The sequence below is a fragment of the Pipistrellus kuhlii genome, unplaced genomic scaffold (assembly GCF_014108245.1).
Source record: "Pipistrellus kuhlii isolate mPipKuh1 unplaced genomic scaffold, mPipKuh1.p scaffold_m20_p_68, whole genome shotgun sequence".
NCBI lineage: Eukaryota > Metazoa > Chordata > Mammalia > Chiroptera > Vespertilionidae > Pipistrellus > Pipistrellus kuhlii.
The window spans coordinates 93,057-108,499 of NW_023425571.1; the positions used below are offsets into that span (position 1 = coordinate 93,057).

At 70.9% G+C, this 15,443-nt stretch overlaps 2 protein-coding genes across 3 annotated transcripts in view; one reads left to right on the forward strand and one right to left on the reverse strand.

The window, feature by feature from the left end:
- The window catches only part of SARDH (sarcosine dehydrogenase), a 44,365-nt gene extending 28,998 nt beyond the window's left edge, over window positions 1-15,367 (forward strand). The window contains exon 22 of the mRNA XM_045575144.1: window positions 15,354-15,367. The gene's annotated coding sequence lies outside the window, so the exon portion shown is untranslated. The remainder of the gene's footprint in view (window positions 1-15,353) is intronic.
- Window positions 1,392-10,820, reverse strand: DBH (dopamine beta-hydroxylase). Of its 2 annotated transcripts, XM_036420442.2 has the most exons (12): window positions 10,503-10,820; window positions 7,847-7,993; window positions 7,338-7,595; window positions 6,773-6,949; window positions 6,021-6,123; window positions 5,734-5,900; window positions 5,354-5,497; window positions 5,007-5,045; window positions 4,451-4,510; window positions 4,109-4,236; window positions 2,953-3,112; window positions 2,011-2,216 (listed from the first exon to the last, which is right to left on the reverse strand). In XM_036420442.2, exons 1-12 carry the CDS (start codon window positions 10,818-10,820, stop codon window positions 2,085-2,087), a joined length of 1,833 nt encoding a protein of 610 aa, XP_036276335.2. In that variant the 3' UTR covers window positions 2,011-2,084. The 2 variants fall into 2 exon arrangements, with proteins under 2 accessions (XP_045431101.1, XP_036276335.2); XM_045575145.1 differs by lacking the exons at window positions 7,847-7,993; window positions 10,503-10,820 and having other exon boundaries at window positions 1,392-2,216; window positions 7,338-7,640.
- Window positions 15,368-15,443: the final 76 nt, after the last annotated feature.

The following is a 15,443-nucleotide window of genomic DNA, read 5'->3' on the forward strand; positions in this document are numbered from 1 at the left end:
GGCCCCGGGCAGGCCGCGCGTGTGCCCCCACAGCCCGCCTTTCCCGGGGGAGGCTCAGGACCAGGAGGGCAGACCGGGTGCTGGTCTGACTCCCTCCTTGGGGCTGAGCTCGGAAACCCAGGTCTGCCCATTTGGGCGTTTGCTGTTCTCTGAGGAGACACAGCCCGGACCCGTGTGGAGAGCACTGGGGGGCCCATGCCGGAGGCCAGCCAGGCCGCCGCCCAGCTCCCTGCCGCCCAGCTCCCTGCCGCCCAGCTCCCGGCCTCGTCCTGCTGCAGGAAGTCGCAGCCCAGAGAGGGAAAGCACTTGGCCAGGGTCACACAGCAGAGGGAGGAAGGGGCCACCTCCCTAACCGTCCAGAAGGTGGGCCAGAGGGAGGGGTGGTGTCAGGTAATGAAGGGCCCCAGGCGTCTGCTTGGTCTTCACAGGGACTGGCACAGGGCCTGCTTCCTGACGGAGGAAGCGGAGGCCAAGGGCCCAGACTCTGCAGTCGGGCCCGGGGCAGCTCCTGGGCTCCCGGCTCCCGCTGGGAACCTTGGTCCCTAATGAGGTCTCTGAGTCTGCGCTTCCCCGTCTGCGGGCAGCAGCAGCACGTGTGGGCTGTTCAGAGATCACAGGACCGGGGCAGCGGCAGCTGTGTCAGCGATGCGGGCGGGACAGGCAGGTGGGCGAAGTGGGAGCCGGGCAGGGGCGCAGGGTGCGGGCAGTGGTCGCTGTGGGAGCGCCCAGCAGGCACCCTTTGTGGGGAGGGAACACCTCGCCGAGAGCTCCAGAGCCAGCGGGGGTGGGGGGGTGCCACTGGGTGGCAGAAGGATCGAGAACTGGGTGTGATTTCCAGTCACTGTGAACCCTCCAGGGTGAGCCATTCCTCCCCGTTCCCTCTTTGGCGAGGCTGGAGTGGCACCGTGCCTCCCAGGGGCTCGGGGGCAGGATGGTGGTGGCCAGTGAGGGCTCAGGGTGAGGGGAGCTCGGGCAGATGGGTGTGATGGGGTGAGGGGTCGCCTTAGGCCAGGAGAGCAGGGCCCTGGCCAGCCTGCCCCACAGGGCGGCCCCTCCCAGCCTGTCCGGCTGTAAGATGAGCGAGGGCGGCGGCCGGCCGGTCCTGGCATTCCCCGCGACCGCCCTGTGATGGGCGCAGGAAGTGATTGATAGGACGCAGTGCGGGCCCTCCGCCCTGTGTGATGAGTGGCCGGCAGGCCGCTGAGCTGGCGTCTGCTCGAGGCCCATCCATCACCCTCCCTCCCTGGGCCGGGCGGGTTTTGCTGACCTGGCTGAACAGTATGATCTGTTACCTCCCGCAGAAACCGAGCTGAGCGTGGCCGAACCTGGGGGGGGGGGGAGCTCCGAGGGGCGGGCGGTGGAGGCAGGGAGGGCAGTGGGGGCGGGGAGGGCGGTGGAGGCGGCGGGGAGGCGGCCTGTCCCCGCTCCCCATGGCGCACAGGGCACAGGGCACAGGGGAAGGAGCGCAGCCAGGCCTCGGTGGGAGCAAGCCGCCCTGTGTGAGCTTTATTGTCGCATCGATCGGCACGGTGTTGGCCCCATTTCACAGATGAGGAAACTGAGGGCCGGGAGGTGAGATGGTCCGCCCACGTCACACCCGCACGAAGAGGCCGGGGGCTCTGGGGCAGGTCTGATTCTTACGGGGCTGCCAGTCCCATTTCCCAGGGGCCGCCCCAGACCCCCGCCGGGGTGCTGGCCGTCCGGCCCTCGTGGTGGCGCTGCGGGGAGGGCTTCCCTCAGGGGGCGGACCGAGCCGGTTCCCAGGCGAGTCTCTCGGTGGCGAAACGGCTCTTGCAGCCTCCGGGCGCGGTGGGCCGGGGGCGTGAGTGCAGTCCGGCGTGGCTCCTGCCTGGAGGCAGCGGCTCCCGGAGACACGGGCAGGGCTCCGGGCCGGGCCGGGAGGGCCTTGTCCCGGCACCCAGGCCTGGCGGCCCACCGGGTGCTCGGGAGCCTCTGGGCGTGCAGGGGCGGGCGCAGTGGTCTCGGGCGGGGCACACGGGCTGTTTCGGGGAGGTCTTCACGGAGCGGGGTACGCAGGGGGCATGCGCCCCGGGGAGCGGAGGGGAGCGAGGAGGTGGCTGCGCTCAGCCTCGGCCCCCGCCGATGCGGACCACGGCGGGGCCGGCGGGGCTCAGACACGGGCCGGCCTGGCACCGCGGGGCGGGCGCTGGCAGCTGGGACACGATCCGGGGCAGCGGCTGCTGGTCCCATTCCCCCTGCAGGAAGGGCCGCGGTGAGAGGCGGCCACAGCCCCTCGGTTTCTGTCCTTACTCCAAACTCACCCTCCACCCCAGGCTGCTTGGAGGCCTCACGAGGGGATCCTGGCACCCCCTCTGCCCCACTCACCCCCACCTCAGCCCCGGGTGCAGGCGCCGCTGTTCCTCCCCCACGGCTGCCCCGCACCCCAGTCCGTCCACGTCCACCCACCGCCTGGTGACCGCCCGCCTTTCCCTGGCAGCCGGCACCGACCGGCCAGCAATTCATCCGGCTCCCAGCCGCCCAGGAATGTGCCTCGGGCATCGCAGAGCGGTCCCACCTGACTCAGCCTGGGCACTCGGGAGAAGGAGGGGACCCCGAGCCCGGTCTCAGACTGCTCCTGCCCACCTGCCCTCCCCTCGGTTATTTTTAGGCTCCGGGGGAGGTTGCTGGTGCCTGGCTCACACCACCGCGATTGGTGCTGTGATGTGATGGCGCCAGGAGCGGGAGCCCCTGCCCACGTGAGCCTGCCCCTGTGGCTCCTCCGGCTGCAGGCTCCTCCCTCCTGGGCTGGCTGGGCCGCCTGTTTGTCTAATGTCTGGGTGGGGGCTCCTTGCCAGCCCCCCGGGGCCCCGGGCTGGTGCGGGCACAGAGGGGTAGGCAGCTGCAGGGCTGCCCAGGCGGCCCGGGTGGGGAGGGCAGAGCGAGGCCGGGGCGGGTGGGGGGGCCGGCCCTGGCGGGGGGGCGGGGGCCCACCTGGAAGCGCAGGGCGGAGGACTTGTTGCAGTGCATGGCGAGCGGGGCGAAGCGGTACAGCGCCCGCAGCGTGTCGCGGCTGAAGGAGGTCCAGGGCACCTCGGCGAACTGCTGGGGCACCGAGGCCTGCTGGGAGGTGGGCACCTCCCCGCTGTGGAAGCTGGGCGGGCGGGAGGGGGCGCTGTCGGTGCTGGTGGGCACGGAGACACCCCCTCGGGCCGCCGCCACCCCCCAGGGCTCCTGCTCGGTGCCTCCCAGGCTGGGGGGCCGCCTCCACGCCAGGAGGGCGGCCAGCTTCCTCCTCCTGCATGGACGGCCGGGCTGGGGGAGCTGCCCAGGCCGCGTCGGGCTCGGCAGGAAGGGGGGGACCCATGGGTGATGCCTGCCGCCTCCCCCGCTCTGAGGCCCGGCCGGCCCGCACGCCCCGCTCTGAGGCCCCGGCCGCCCGCACGCCCCGCTCCGAGGCCCCGGCCGCCCGCACGCCCCGCTCCGAGGCCCGGCCGCCCGCACGCCCCGCTCCGAGGCCCACACGCCCCGCTCCGAGGCCCACACGCCCCGCTCCGAGGTCCCGGCCGGCCCGCACGCCCCGCTCCGAGGCCACGGCCGCCCGCACTCCCGCTCCGAGGCCCCGGCCGCCCGCACTCCCGCTCCGAGGCCCCGGCCGCCCGCACTCCCGCTCCGAGACCCCGGCCGCCCGCACGCCCCGCTCCGAGACCCCGGCCGCCCGCACGCCCCGCTCCGAGGCCCCGGCCGCCCGCACGCCCCGCTCCGAGGCCCCGGCCGCCCGCACGCCCCGCTCCGAGGCCCCGGCCGCCCGCACGCCCCGCTCCGAGGCCCCGGCCGCCCACACGCCCCGCTCCGAGGCCCCGGCCGCCCGCACGCCCCGCTCCGAGACCCCGGCCGCCCGCACGCCCCGCTCCGAGGCCCCGGCCGCCCGCACGCCCCGCTCTGAGGCCCCGGCCGGCCCACACGCCCCGCTCTGAGGCCCCGGCCGCCCGCACGCCCCGCTCCGAGGCCCCGGCCGGCCCACACGCCCCGCTCCGAGGCCCCGGCCGCCCGCACGCCTCGATCTGGGCCCGCACACCCCGCTCTGAGACCCCGGCCGGCAGCACGCCCCGCTCTGAGGCCTGGGCGGGCGGCACTCCCGCCGCCGCACCTGTTGACCAGGCGGAAGTACTTCTGCAGGAAGCCGGCGTCCACGGCGCTCTTGCACAGCTCCAGCTCCGTCCGCGGGTAGTAGTGCACATAGTTGACGCACATCTCCTCCAGGATGCCGAAGCCGCCCTGTGGGGGAGGAGGGGCCGTGGCTCGGCCGCGGGATGCCCACCCCGCAGTGGCCTCTGGGTCGTTGTCCGTCCACCCCTCCCTCGTCCGCTCCCGCGGCCCCGGGGCTGCAGCCACATGGATGGGATGAGGAGCGGCGTCCCCTGAAGGTGCGGACGGCAGACGGGAAGGCCAGGGGCGGGGCTCCGGGGGGCAGGGAGAGGCCGGGGCTTACCACGGTGGCCAGCGTCCTGTCCTCCGTGTTGTACGTACAGGAAGTGATCAGCACGTCCCCCTGCGAGCCGGGCCGACAGAGGCCGGTCAGCCTGCCCGCAGGGGGACAGGTGCTCGGGCCCACGCTCACACGGGACTGGGCCACGGCACGCGTGGTCATGGGCCCCACCCCTGAGGGTCACACGCTGAGTGTCCAGGCGTGACCGCGCCTCGGCTTCCATGGCCCCTGTCTGCCGGCCGGGCAGGCGGCTGGTGGTTCCAGGCCTTCCGGCCAGGTCCCAGCCCTCGGTGAGCGTGGCCAGGCCCCCGTGGCCCGGGCTCCCTGGGCGTGACCACAGGCCCCGTGGGCGCCCTCCGCGCCCTCAGCTCCCTCTGCGGCTCGGACTTTGGGGTCGGCTGGCCCCGAGTGCCGTCTGTCCCAGCCCCTCTGAACTCCCGGCCCTCGCCGTGGGACCGCTCAGCCCCTGCCATGTGGACACGGAGGGACCTTTGTCCCCCACCCCCGGTTGCTGTCTGTGTCCGGCCCTCCGGCCTCTGTGGCCCTGACCGGCACTCACCGGATGGACGGTCACCATCTTCTTCAGCATGCGGATCTCCTGGAGGGGAAGAAGGGGGGACCTCAGCTAGACCCCACTCCAGCCACCCCCCAACCCGCTGGGGTGTAGGTTCGTCCCAGCCCCTTGGGGAGCCAGGCCTGGCTGGGAGGGGCTGAAACAGGACAGATGCTACCACTGGGCCTCCTGGTCCCCCAGATCCGCATCGGCCACAGGCCAGAGTCCCCCCAGCCCTCCCTCAGAGTAAGTGCCAGGTGAGGGCTGGCCACTGCGCCCCCACCAGGCGCCTGGAGGAGCCCGGGGCGGGTGTGTCTGTGGCTGCTGGTCAGGCGGGGCGGGCGGGGCCCCACCTGGAAGTGGGGGCTGTAGTGGTCGTCCCTGTTGACAATGGTCATCTCCCGGCCGTCCCGGGCCAGCACGGTGACCACCTTGCGCCCGGTCAGGTGCGTGTGCAGCTGGGACGCAAAGATGTGGATCCCCGAGGGTGGCAGGGCCTGCGGGGGGCGCTGGTCAGGGCCCGGCTACGTGGGGACGTGGGCCGCTGCCCTCCGCCCGCTGCCCGCACCGACCGCAGCCCAGGGCAGCGAGGCCGAGGTGTCCAGGACGAGAGCGCTCCCGGCCTCAGCCCTCTCCCAGCATCACGCCCTCCCGCGGCCAGGGAGCCGGGGGCTGCGCTGTCCGGGAGGGACGGTCCCGGGAAGGGAAGGCGGCCCCGGCCGGCGGCGCTCACCAGCTGCGTGCAGTTGTCCGTGCAGTAGCCCGTGAGCACGAAGGCGGCCTCCCGCGGGGGGATGGCCATCACGGGCGTGTACACCAGGCCTAGCTCCATGATGCCCGCGTCGAAGGGCCGCAGCGAGGCCGTGTAGTACAGGCGGATGCCCGAGGAGTCCCGCCGGCCTGGGGGGGCGCAGGGTGAGCCTCGGTCCCCGCCCCGGGCAGGCTGCCCCCTCTCGAAGCCAAGGGCCTCGTCCTGAGGCCTTGTGCTGCTCCCCGCGGCCCAGCCGCTCCGGCTCCTACCCTCTATCTTCCGCGGGTTGTGGTAGTGAACTTCCAGGCGGAGGAACCTGGAGGACTCCTCGCCCCCGAAAGCAAGGCCTGCTCTCTCCGGGTAGTAGAAGGCCTGTGGGAGCGGAGGGCGGGCTGGGCTCAGGGACAGCGGCCTGGCACGGCGGGTCCAGGGGGGTCCCCATGGCAAACCCACAGCCTGTTGGGGCTGAGCTGCAGGGGCGGGGCTGAGCTTCAGGGGCGGGGCTGAGCTTCAGGGGCGGGGCTGAGCTTCAGGGGCGGGGCTGAGCTTCAGGGGCGGGGCTGAGCTGCAGGGGGCGGGGCTGAGCTGCAGGGGCGGGGCTGAGCTGCAGGGGTGGTGTTGGCGGGGCAGCGGATTAGAACAAAGCTCTCCTGACTGCAGCTCGGTGCCAGTGCACAGGATGTGCCTGGATTGGGGTGGGGAGTGGGGTGCTGGTGCCCCTCGGCCAGCCTGCCCGAGCCCCTGGCGGGCCCTCTGGGTGTGGAGGAAAGCCCCCGGGTACAGCCCAGGGCGCTGCGGCCCCTGCCCGTCACCCGGGACCCCACTCCCCCAGTGCACAAACCCTCTGCCGCTGGCGGGCCCGAGGTCAGCACCACCGAGCACCCAGCTTGGGGCTTCTGAGGAGAGCCCCTCGGCTCCGGACGGGAGGGGCCGCGCACGGGCCTCGGGGCTTGGGGTGGCCGTACCCTGCGGGCCCGTCGTGGGGCCTCTCGGAGGCGCGGGGACAGGGTGGGGGCCGCACCTTGGCGCCCAGGGCCCAGGCGGCCAGCACGTGGCGGCAGTAGTTGAGGCGCTCCGGCTTCATCTTGGAGTCGCAGGGCCCGCTGAAGTGCGGGAAGCTCTTGAACCCGGCCGCGCACTGGAACACCTCCATGTGGTGCACCAGCGCCTCGTTGCCCTCGGTGACGATGGGCTCGTACTGCGGGGGGAGGGGACACGGAGCCTGGGGCAGCGGACACTGCCTGCCCGCCTGGCCGCCCGGCCGCCCGCCGGGAGGTGCTCAGAGCAATCGCGCTCTGAGGTGAGCTGCTTTTCAATGAAGGGGGACGTGGCCGGACAGACGGACGGCCATTCCAGGCCCAGGGGAAGAAGCTGAACTCAGGGTTTCAGTCCAGGCTGGGAGCTGGGGTGTGAGGGAGGCCCCAGGAGCTGGGCAGCGATGGATCAGACCACACTGTGGCTTCAGGAAGGTCAGGTGCCCAGGGTTCAGGACTCCTGGTTCAGCCAGGGCCTTGGCCCGGAGCAGGGACAGGGACAGGGACAGGGACAGGGAGGGCTCTGCAGGCCCCGGCAGCTCCCCCCCATACCATGACGATGTGGTGTCGGGGGAAGCCGGCGGGCAGCTCGGTCATGTAGCACCAGTAGGTGGTCTCCTGGCCGGGGATGAGCACGTCCGGGGCGCGGACCTCCATGGTTTGCACGTCGGCGGGCAGGGCCGGGACGGAGATGTCGGGCTTGAGCAGCTGCACCCGCTGCAGCCCGGTGCGCAGGCCCGCGGTGTCGATGGCCTCCAGCGAGGGGAAGGGCCGCTCCAGGATCCCGTACACCAGGTGCACCGTGCCGTCCTGCAGGCGGAGCGGCCATCGTCTGCGGACCCAGAGCAGGGCTCCCGGCCCCGGGGACACTGGGCTCCGCCCGCCCCGCCTGGCAGGTGGCATGCCTGGCACTGGCCCAGAAGGCAGCCACCACCCCGCTGGTGCTGGGTGCAGCGGGCTTAGGAAGTTCTGGTGGCTGCAGCTGGAGGTCACAGGCGGACGGGGTAGGGGCTGGGCTGGCGCTCGCGTGCTGCCGGGACGCACACCCGGGCACCACCCACCTCGATGAGGTAGTCCCGGGGGTCGCAGGTGCTGAAGGGCCTCCGGAACAGCAGGCTCAGGCCCTGCGGGGTCCGCTGGGCCCCCAGCAGCTGGTAGTCCTGCTGGGCGTCCAGGTGGATCTGTCCCTTCTGGTCGCTCCAGGCGTCCTGCAGGGATGGGACGGGATGGGAGCACAGAGCTGGGCCAGGACAGGACGGGCTGGGAGCACTGAGGCCAGGACAGGACGGGCTGGGAGTGGAAGGGCTGGGAGCGCCGGGGCCCGGACAGGAAGGGCTCAGAGCACTGGGGGGCAGGAATGGGACAGGCCAGGAGCACCGGGTGCCAGGACAGGACAGGCTGGGAGCGCTGGGCGCAGGGACAGGGTGGGCCGGGGGCACACGGGCCCGGTGGGGCCGGGGTCTGGCCGGGGTGAGGGGTACGTCCTGTCTCCCCTCCCCCGGGGCCTGGAAGCGGAGCTCTTGGCGGCCAGCAGGGCTCCGGCTGGTGATGTCGGACTGTAACTCAGCGAGCTGGGCACGGGCGCCTTAACCAGCCGGTTAACTGGGGCCTCCATTAACGCCTCGGCCGGAGGGAGGCGTCCCCGGTCTCTGAGCAAAGCCATGGAGGACGTTTCCCTGTTGGGGGGGGCGGCTGGGAGGGACAGCTGGGAGGGACAGCGGCTCGGACGGAGCCTGTGAGGCTATGTTCGCAGACAGCTCGTCATCCGGATACAGAGTGAGCCGGCGTGGGCATGAGAACACGGGGACGGGGTCGGGGTCAGCCTGTTACGTGAGCCGGCTAGCTCGCGAGGCCGGACAGCTGGATTTGTGTCTCCTTCTATCACTCAGACTAAGGCAGCTGCTTTACAGAATAAGGGACTGTCTGAAAACGACGGAGCTGCCCCGCAGGACAAGGGGCTGTCTGAGAAGGACAGAGTGCAAACACCGCTGTAAACGGCCGTTTTCCCACGGAGGGCCCGCTGTGCTCCCGCCCGGCCGGACCTCCCGGTGGGACCAGGCGTCCTCCCGCCGGGCAGGCGCCGTGGCTGGGGAGAGGCCTCAGACAGACCCCGCCCCACCGGCCCGCGCGGGGAGGGCTGTGACCACGTGCCCGTCCTGCGCTCCTGCCCCCCGAGAGTGGGCACCCCTGAACCCCGCGCCTGGGCCTCTTGCTCCCCTCGCCCTGTCCTCCCCTCCTCGCTTGGAGAGGGTAAACTGAGGCCGGGGAGGGAACGGACCGGCTGCATCCCCCTCGATGTTAGGCAGACCTGGCTGACCCCTCGCCCCCCCACATCCCCAGCTGCTTCCCTTGCACAGGGGCTGCAGCCAGAGCAGGGGGCGCGTGTTGGGGGGGGGCGGCTGGGAGGGACAGCCTTCCCCTCAGGGCCTCTGCTCCGCTCAGGAACAGGGGCCTCAGCCTCAGGACCTGTGTTCCCTGCTCCGGGGCCGTCGCTGTGGTCTTACTTCCCTGAGGAGTTCCCGGAGAAAGGAGCACGGGGGGGGGGGGGGGGGCGGGGGGGCCTCGCGGGAGGTCGCTGTGTGCTGGGCTGGGACCGGGAAGGCGGTTGCTGAACATCTTGCCGGAGGAGGAGAGCGAGCGGCGTGTTTGCAGAGGAGCTGGCGGTGCAGACGGATTCTGCAGCCGGAGGGAGGGCCGCTCGCCTGGCAGCCGCTCGCCTGGCAGCCGCTCGGCCCCGGAGCGGCCGTGCTCCGGGCCCAGGGGCTGTGACTCCCGCTCCGGGGCTTGTGGTGGGCGGCGGGCAGCCCAGGCCCATCGTCCTGGGTGGCCCCATGCAGGGCCCCGCCGGGCCTCACCGGGGAGCCCAGCTGCGCGCCCGCCTGCGGGGCGGCTGGGGCACCGGAGGGAGCCTTCTCCGGGACCGGAAATATCAGCCGTGCCAGTCCGCGTCTCCCACACCCCGCAGGGGCCAGATTCCCCCGCCTTCCGAGGAGGAAGGGCCGGGCTCACCCCCGGCTCAGCACCCCGCCCGGCGCCCAGGCCCCGGGCCAGCGTCCCTCTGAGCATCCATAAAGGACGTTCTCACGTCAGAGACTTCCCGTCTGCTGTGTCTGCGTCTGGGGAGAGGGGCTTGTGCCGAGACCCTGGCGGCAGCCGGCTGGGGAGGGGGCAGAGGGGGGCTCAGGACAGGGGCTGCCCCCCACCCCCACGTTGCTCCAGTTTGAAAGGAAACCTCCCCCTCCCCCACTCTCTCCAGCAAGAACGCCGCTTCTCCAAGGCTGCGCCCGTGGGGCCGCGCCCGCTCCGTGGACCTGCCCTGCAAACCCGGCCCGGCCGGCACCCGTCCCGGCCGGTGCACGCGGCCCTGCGCCCGGCCACGGGCGAGGTGTGGGTGCCGGACGCCGCTTGTGCGAGTGGAGGGGTGGGGTCTGTGCTCTGGTGGGCGTCCTGCCGCTTGGGATGCAGCCAGGGCCCACTCTCCCTGCAAACCGGCGAGCTCGGGAGCAGGTGGAGGAGGCGGCGTGCGGGAGGGAGGCTGGCGGCGGCCGGGCAGGGGCAGGGGCAGGGGCTGGGGCAGGGGCAGGGGCAGGGGCAGGGGCTGGGGCAGGGGCAGGGGCAGGGGCAGGGGCTGGGGCAGGGCAGGGGCAGGGGCAGGGGCAGGGGCTAGGGCAGGGCAGGGCAGGGCAGGGGCAGGGGCTGGGTGGGGGAGACACTCACGGCGAAGTAGGCGCTGTCCCCGTCGGTCCAGAGCACGGTCAGGTCGGCGTTCTCCATCTCGCCGCGGTCCGACATGCCGAACAGGACGCCGGCCCGCAGCTCGCGCACCAGCAGCTGGAAGTGCACGGTCTCCTGGGCGTAGCTGACATTCCAGGCCAGCTCCAGGGTGCCCTCGGGGTCCAGGGGGATGCGGTAGGGGAAGGGGCTCTCGGGGGGCGCCGAGCCCTGCAGCGCGGCCACCAGGATGACCAGGAACACGGCCACCGCCGTGCCGTACATGGAGGCGGCCTCGCGCGCGCTGGGGCGGGGGAGCTGCATGGCTGGGGCCCGGCCGCCCACCGGGCCCTTTATGTCCCGGTCCTGGGGGGGGAAGAGGGGGGCGGGCCGGGCCCGGGCGGCCGCCGTAATCACATTTGTCTGCCGGGAATTGAATTGTCCGGTTGACCCTCCCACCTGCCCGTGCCCTGGGGCCAAACGTTTTGCCTCCCTGTCTCTCCTAATTGGCCCTGCTGGGGGCATGGACACCGTCAGCGGGAATTGGAGCAGACGGGCGAGGGGCTGCCGGGGAGGGCTGCTCCCTCCAGCCAGCAGGCCCTCCCGCCAGGCCCCCCTGGCGCCCCAGCAGCCCGTCCCGTCCTGTCCCCCCTAAGCCGACGGATGGGCCCTGGCCTCCCATTCGTGGACGTGCAGCCTGAGACCCCGGAGTTGTCTCTGAGTGGGCAGTTGGCCCGACCAGCGGGAGATCAACATGGGGGCGAGGAGGCACAGAGAAGGGAATGATAGAGGACAGGAGACGCGAAGAAATGGAGGCAAGACAGGTTCTGATCAAGCCTCGAATTTTATTGTTGAAGCTGCAATAGATATACACAGGCTGTAGGGGGCGGTTGCCGCGGGGACATTCCAAGGCGGGGCAAACTGGGAGGATCAGGGAGGGGGCGTTGTAGGGATCTTCCGGAGCAGGGTGTGCCATTAGCGATAGGTTATGTTTAGCTTCTGGCCAAACCGCAGGGGACTGTGAGTTGGAAGAGGAGTTGGAAACTTAACTCCCAAGATGGAGTTGTATTTTCTAAGATGGAGTTGCTTGTATCAACTCTGATGGCTCCCAACAGGCAGTGAGTGATGGGACCGTGCCACAGGCTGGAGGGCGGGCCACCTTCACCCTGAAAATAAGAGACATTCCCAAACTGACCGCGTTAGACTCTCTCTCGGGCCCGCTGTCCTCTCTGCTCCCGCTCAGGCTCCAGCTGGCACCGTGGCTGCTGCAGAGGCGGTGGGTGGGCTGGGTGGGGGCAGATGGCGCGGGCACGGCGCTGGAAGGGGGGGCACTTCTGGGCAGCAGACCTGGCGATGCCTCACGGGAACACATTTGGAAAGGGGGTGCGAGTGACAGGCCCGCTCCACGTCACAAAGCTCCCCAACCCCTGACACCCTCCTGCAGAGAGTGGACCCAGCCTGAAGGGGAACCCTCCTGGCCAGCTGGCCATTGCCAGTTCTCCGCCCTCCTCAGGGCCTTCCCACAGCCCTGAGAGCCTCCAGTGTCAGCCTCCTCGCCCTCGGCTCCCTCCCATCCTTCTCTGTGCAGAATGTACTCCACATGTGCTGCCACTTCCAGGAAGTTCTCCATGATTGCCTCCTGCTCTGAACTCAGCCCCCAACCCTCGGACATCGAACTAACTTCCTAACTTCCTTCCTTTTTCCTTCCTCCCGTCCATCTCCCTCCTCCGGTTCCTCCTCTCTCTTTGGAGACACTAGAAACCCAACCCCAGGGGCACACGGAGGTCACTGGCGGGCGCCCAGTGCTCAATCCTCGGGGGTTTGAAAGACGGGCTGGGAGTAGGTTGCGCCGGGCTCTGGTTTTGCTCTGAACTCTGCTCCTCAGGAAGGACGGACTGTCTCTGTGTGATGATGGAACTGGGAGCAAGTTCCTGGCCCGGGGGGTGGGGGTGCTGTCTGCCTAAGCTGGGCGGGCCAGGCCAGGGGAGGCCTGAGACCAGGTCTCCTTCTCCAAAGTCTTTCTGGAACCTGCCAGGCTGTGCCCTAAGCAGGCCTCTGGCATTGGAGGTCACAGTGCACCTGGACACTCGCTCCCCGGGGTCAGGGAGCCGCAAGGGAGGGAGAGGCAGGTCTCGCAGGGGCTGGGGGGCTGGGGGGTAGGGGCTGGGGGGCTGGGGGGTAGGGGTTGGGGGGCTGGGGGCTGGGGGGCTGGGGGCTCCAGGTGGCTCTGCCCGAGGACGGGAAGATGTGCACCAGCTGCCACCCGGGCTGGTGGGGCCCTGTAGCCCTGTCACGCATCGCCCAGGTGTTGGCTCTGGGTTCGAACCCTCCTGGGTCCCGGCTGGGCATCCTTGGAGAAGCTCTTCCCCACCCCGATCTGGCCCCACCTGACCGGGAGCTTGTCCCTCCGGCTCCTCAGCCCAGGGGTTCTGGGGAGTGAGCGGTGGGGAGGCCCGGAGCCCGGGCCTGGGATTGGGGTGCGGAGCCTGGGGTGTGGGGTCAGCCCTGACCACCCAGACCTCGGCAGCCGAGCCCACCTCCCGCCTCTCTGGGAGGCCGCATGGCTCTCCGATTGGACACACGCGTGTTTTAAAAAATATGTGTTTTTATTAATGACCAGAGAATCATGGGTCGGCTGCCTCCTGTACACTCAACACCGGGGATGGAGCCTGAACCTGGACATGGGCCCCAACCGGGAATCACACTGTGACCTCCCGGTTCATAGGCCAACGCTCAGCCGCTGAGCCGCGCCAGCTGGGCACACCCGTGTTTCTAACAGGATTCAAAGATGGCCTCCTCCTTAGCTCAGAGCCTCGGAGAAACGTCCAGCTGATTTCAGAAGCAGCAGTCACAGAGAAGGAGCAATTCCCGGAGGCAGAGGGTGTGGCCCGCCCGCCCTTCCCCCCGGCGGCCGGTGCTGTCTGCCCGCCCGCGGCCCCGGGGAGGCCGCTCGGGGGTCAGCGCTGAGCCTGTGGGCCGGGGCTCTTGGCTGGCGGGGGCGCGGGAGGAGGGGGCGCTGCACTCGGAGCAGACAAGGTCGGGGAACGCGGAGGACACTGAGGAGAGCTGCAGCCCGGCTGCTGGCCCACCGGCGGCCCTGGCCCGCCTGCCCTCCTCCGCAAAGCAGACTGACCGCACCCGGAGGGATCTCCGCCTCCGCCCGCCTGGACCGCGCGGCTGCTCCCCCGGAGCCCGGGGCTTTCCTGCCCGCCGGCCCCGCCCTCGCCAGCCCCGCAGCCTGGGCCAGCTGCCCCGCACAGGAGGCACCGGTGGAACGACCCCTTTCGCCGCTCAGGCCTGGCTTCCCTCCCGGGCGCTCACGGCTGCCCTCGTTGGGGCTAATCCAGCGTTTTAACGAGCCCTTTGCTTTCCTGTCTGTCTGGCACTGCCCTCGCTCACTGTCATCATCCTTGTCCCCTCTGCCCCATGAGGCCGGCTCCCCAGGTCCCAGCCCTGGTCACAGCAGGCGGGACTGGAGCCGGTGGTGACCTGAGCCACCCAGCCCGGCGACCACGGGCGGCTGCAGGTGCCCGCTGACCCAGTGCTCTTTTAAAAATATATGTTGTTGATTTTTTACGGAGAGGAAGGGAGAGGGAGAGAGAGAAAAACATCCGTGATGAGAGAGAATCATGGATGGGCTGCCTCCTGCACAACCCCACTGGGGACGTGCCCGCAACCAAGGCACATGCCCCTGACTGGAATTGAACCTGGGACCTTTCAGCCCGCGGGCCGACGCTCTATCCACTGAGCCAAACCAGTTAGGACTCGAGTCCCCGTCTTCTGCTCTGGAGGTTTGTACCCGGACGTGGAGGCCGGGCCCCATGGTACCTGTGTGTCTGGCATCTCCAGGGGCATGACGGCCTACTGCGCGCCCGCCAGCTGCCCACCTCGGGGTGTGGTAACTCCGTGCCCGTGGCCCATGCTCTTTACTAACCAGCGGCATGGCTGGTATTAGGGTGGTTGCCCTTTAACTGGAGCGTGTGGGGGCGGGGGACAGGCCCACCCTTGCACACTCGGACCCATGATTCCAGAGTGGAGCTGGGGCGCCAGGGCGGCCGTGCCCGGTGGGAGCGGTGCCCAGGGATCCAGGCCTTCTCGGCGAGGACAGCCGCCGGCTGCTCGCCACCCGAGACCACGCCCCCTCCTGGGCCAGGGCCACTGCTCCCTGCGGCCGAGCATCCCTGTTGTCTGTCAGGCCAGACTCGCCGTGACTCGCCGTGGTCCAGGCTGCCCTCCGGCCACAGTCGATGCGTCACATCCAGCACCAAATCCAATAACGCGCGGGGCCAGCCATCTGCCTCCGTGCCCCAGGGCCTCTGACATTCATGGGCGGGAGCGGGGCTGCGGCCTGCACACCCTGATCCAATTGTCCCCCTGCTGATCGAGTTACCCAGCGCCTCGCCGCCCGCAGGCGGGGCACGGAGGCCGTGTGTGCACGTAGGCGGGGAGGGGGGGGGGTGGCGGCGGGGCCGGGGGCTCAGGGGGGCTTCGCTCTGCCAGGCACTTAGTCGGCATCCAGCAGGTGGGCCGCTGCGGGCAGTGTGTGCCCGCCCAGCCCAGCCCCACGCCTGGGCGGCGGGTCTGCATCTGAAGTCCCAGCATGGTGGGGTGGGGGCATGAACACAGGTCGCTGTGTGTTCCCTGCTGGGGCTCCAGGCCCATGCCCGGCCTGTGGGGGCCGCCTCCTGGCGTCCCTGTTGCCGGCCTCCCTGTCTGGTTGGTGTTACCGCCTGCCCGGGGCCGAGAGCCTCAGCAGCCCAGCAGACGGGCCTTCCCAGCTCCTGCCGACGGCCTTCCCCACGGGGGACCCACAGCGGTCAGGCCGGCCCAGGAGGGGCCAGGCGCCTGCGCAGTGAGGGCGTGGCCGGGGAGGCCCAGCACCCCCAGCGAGAGCAGGGCCATGGCTCCCCTGATTCAGCTGTGCCTCCCCGCTGTGTGGGCTCCAGC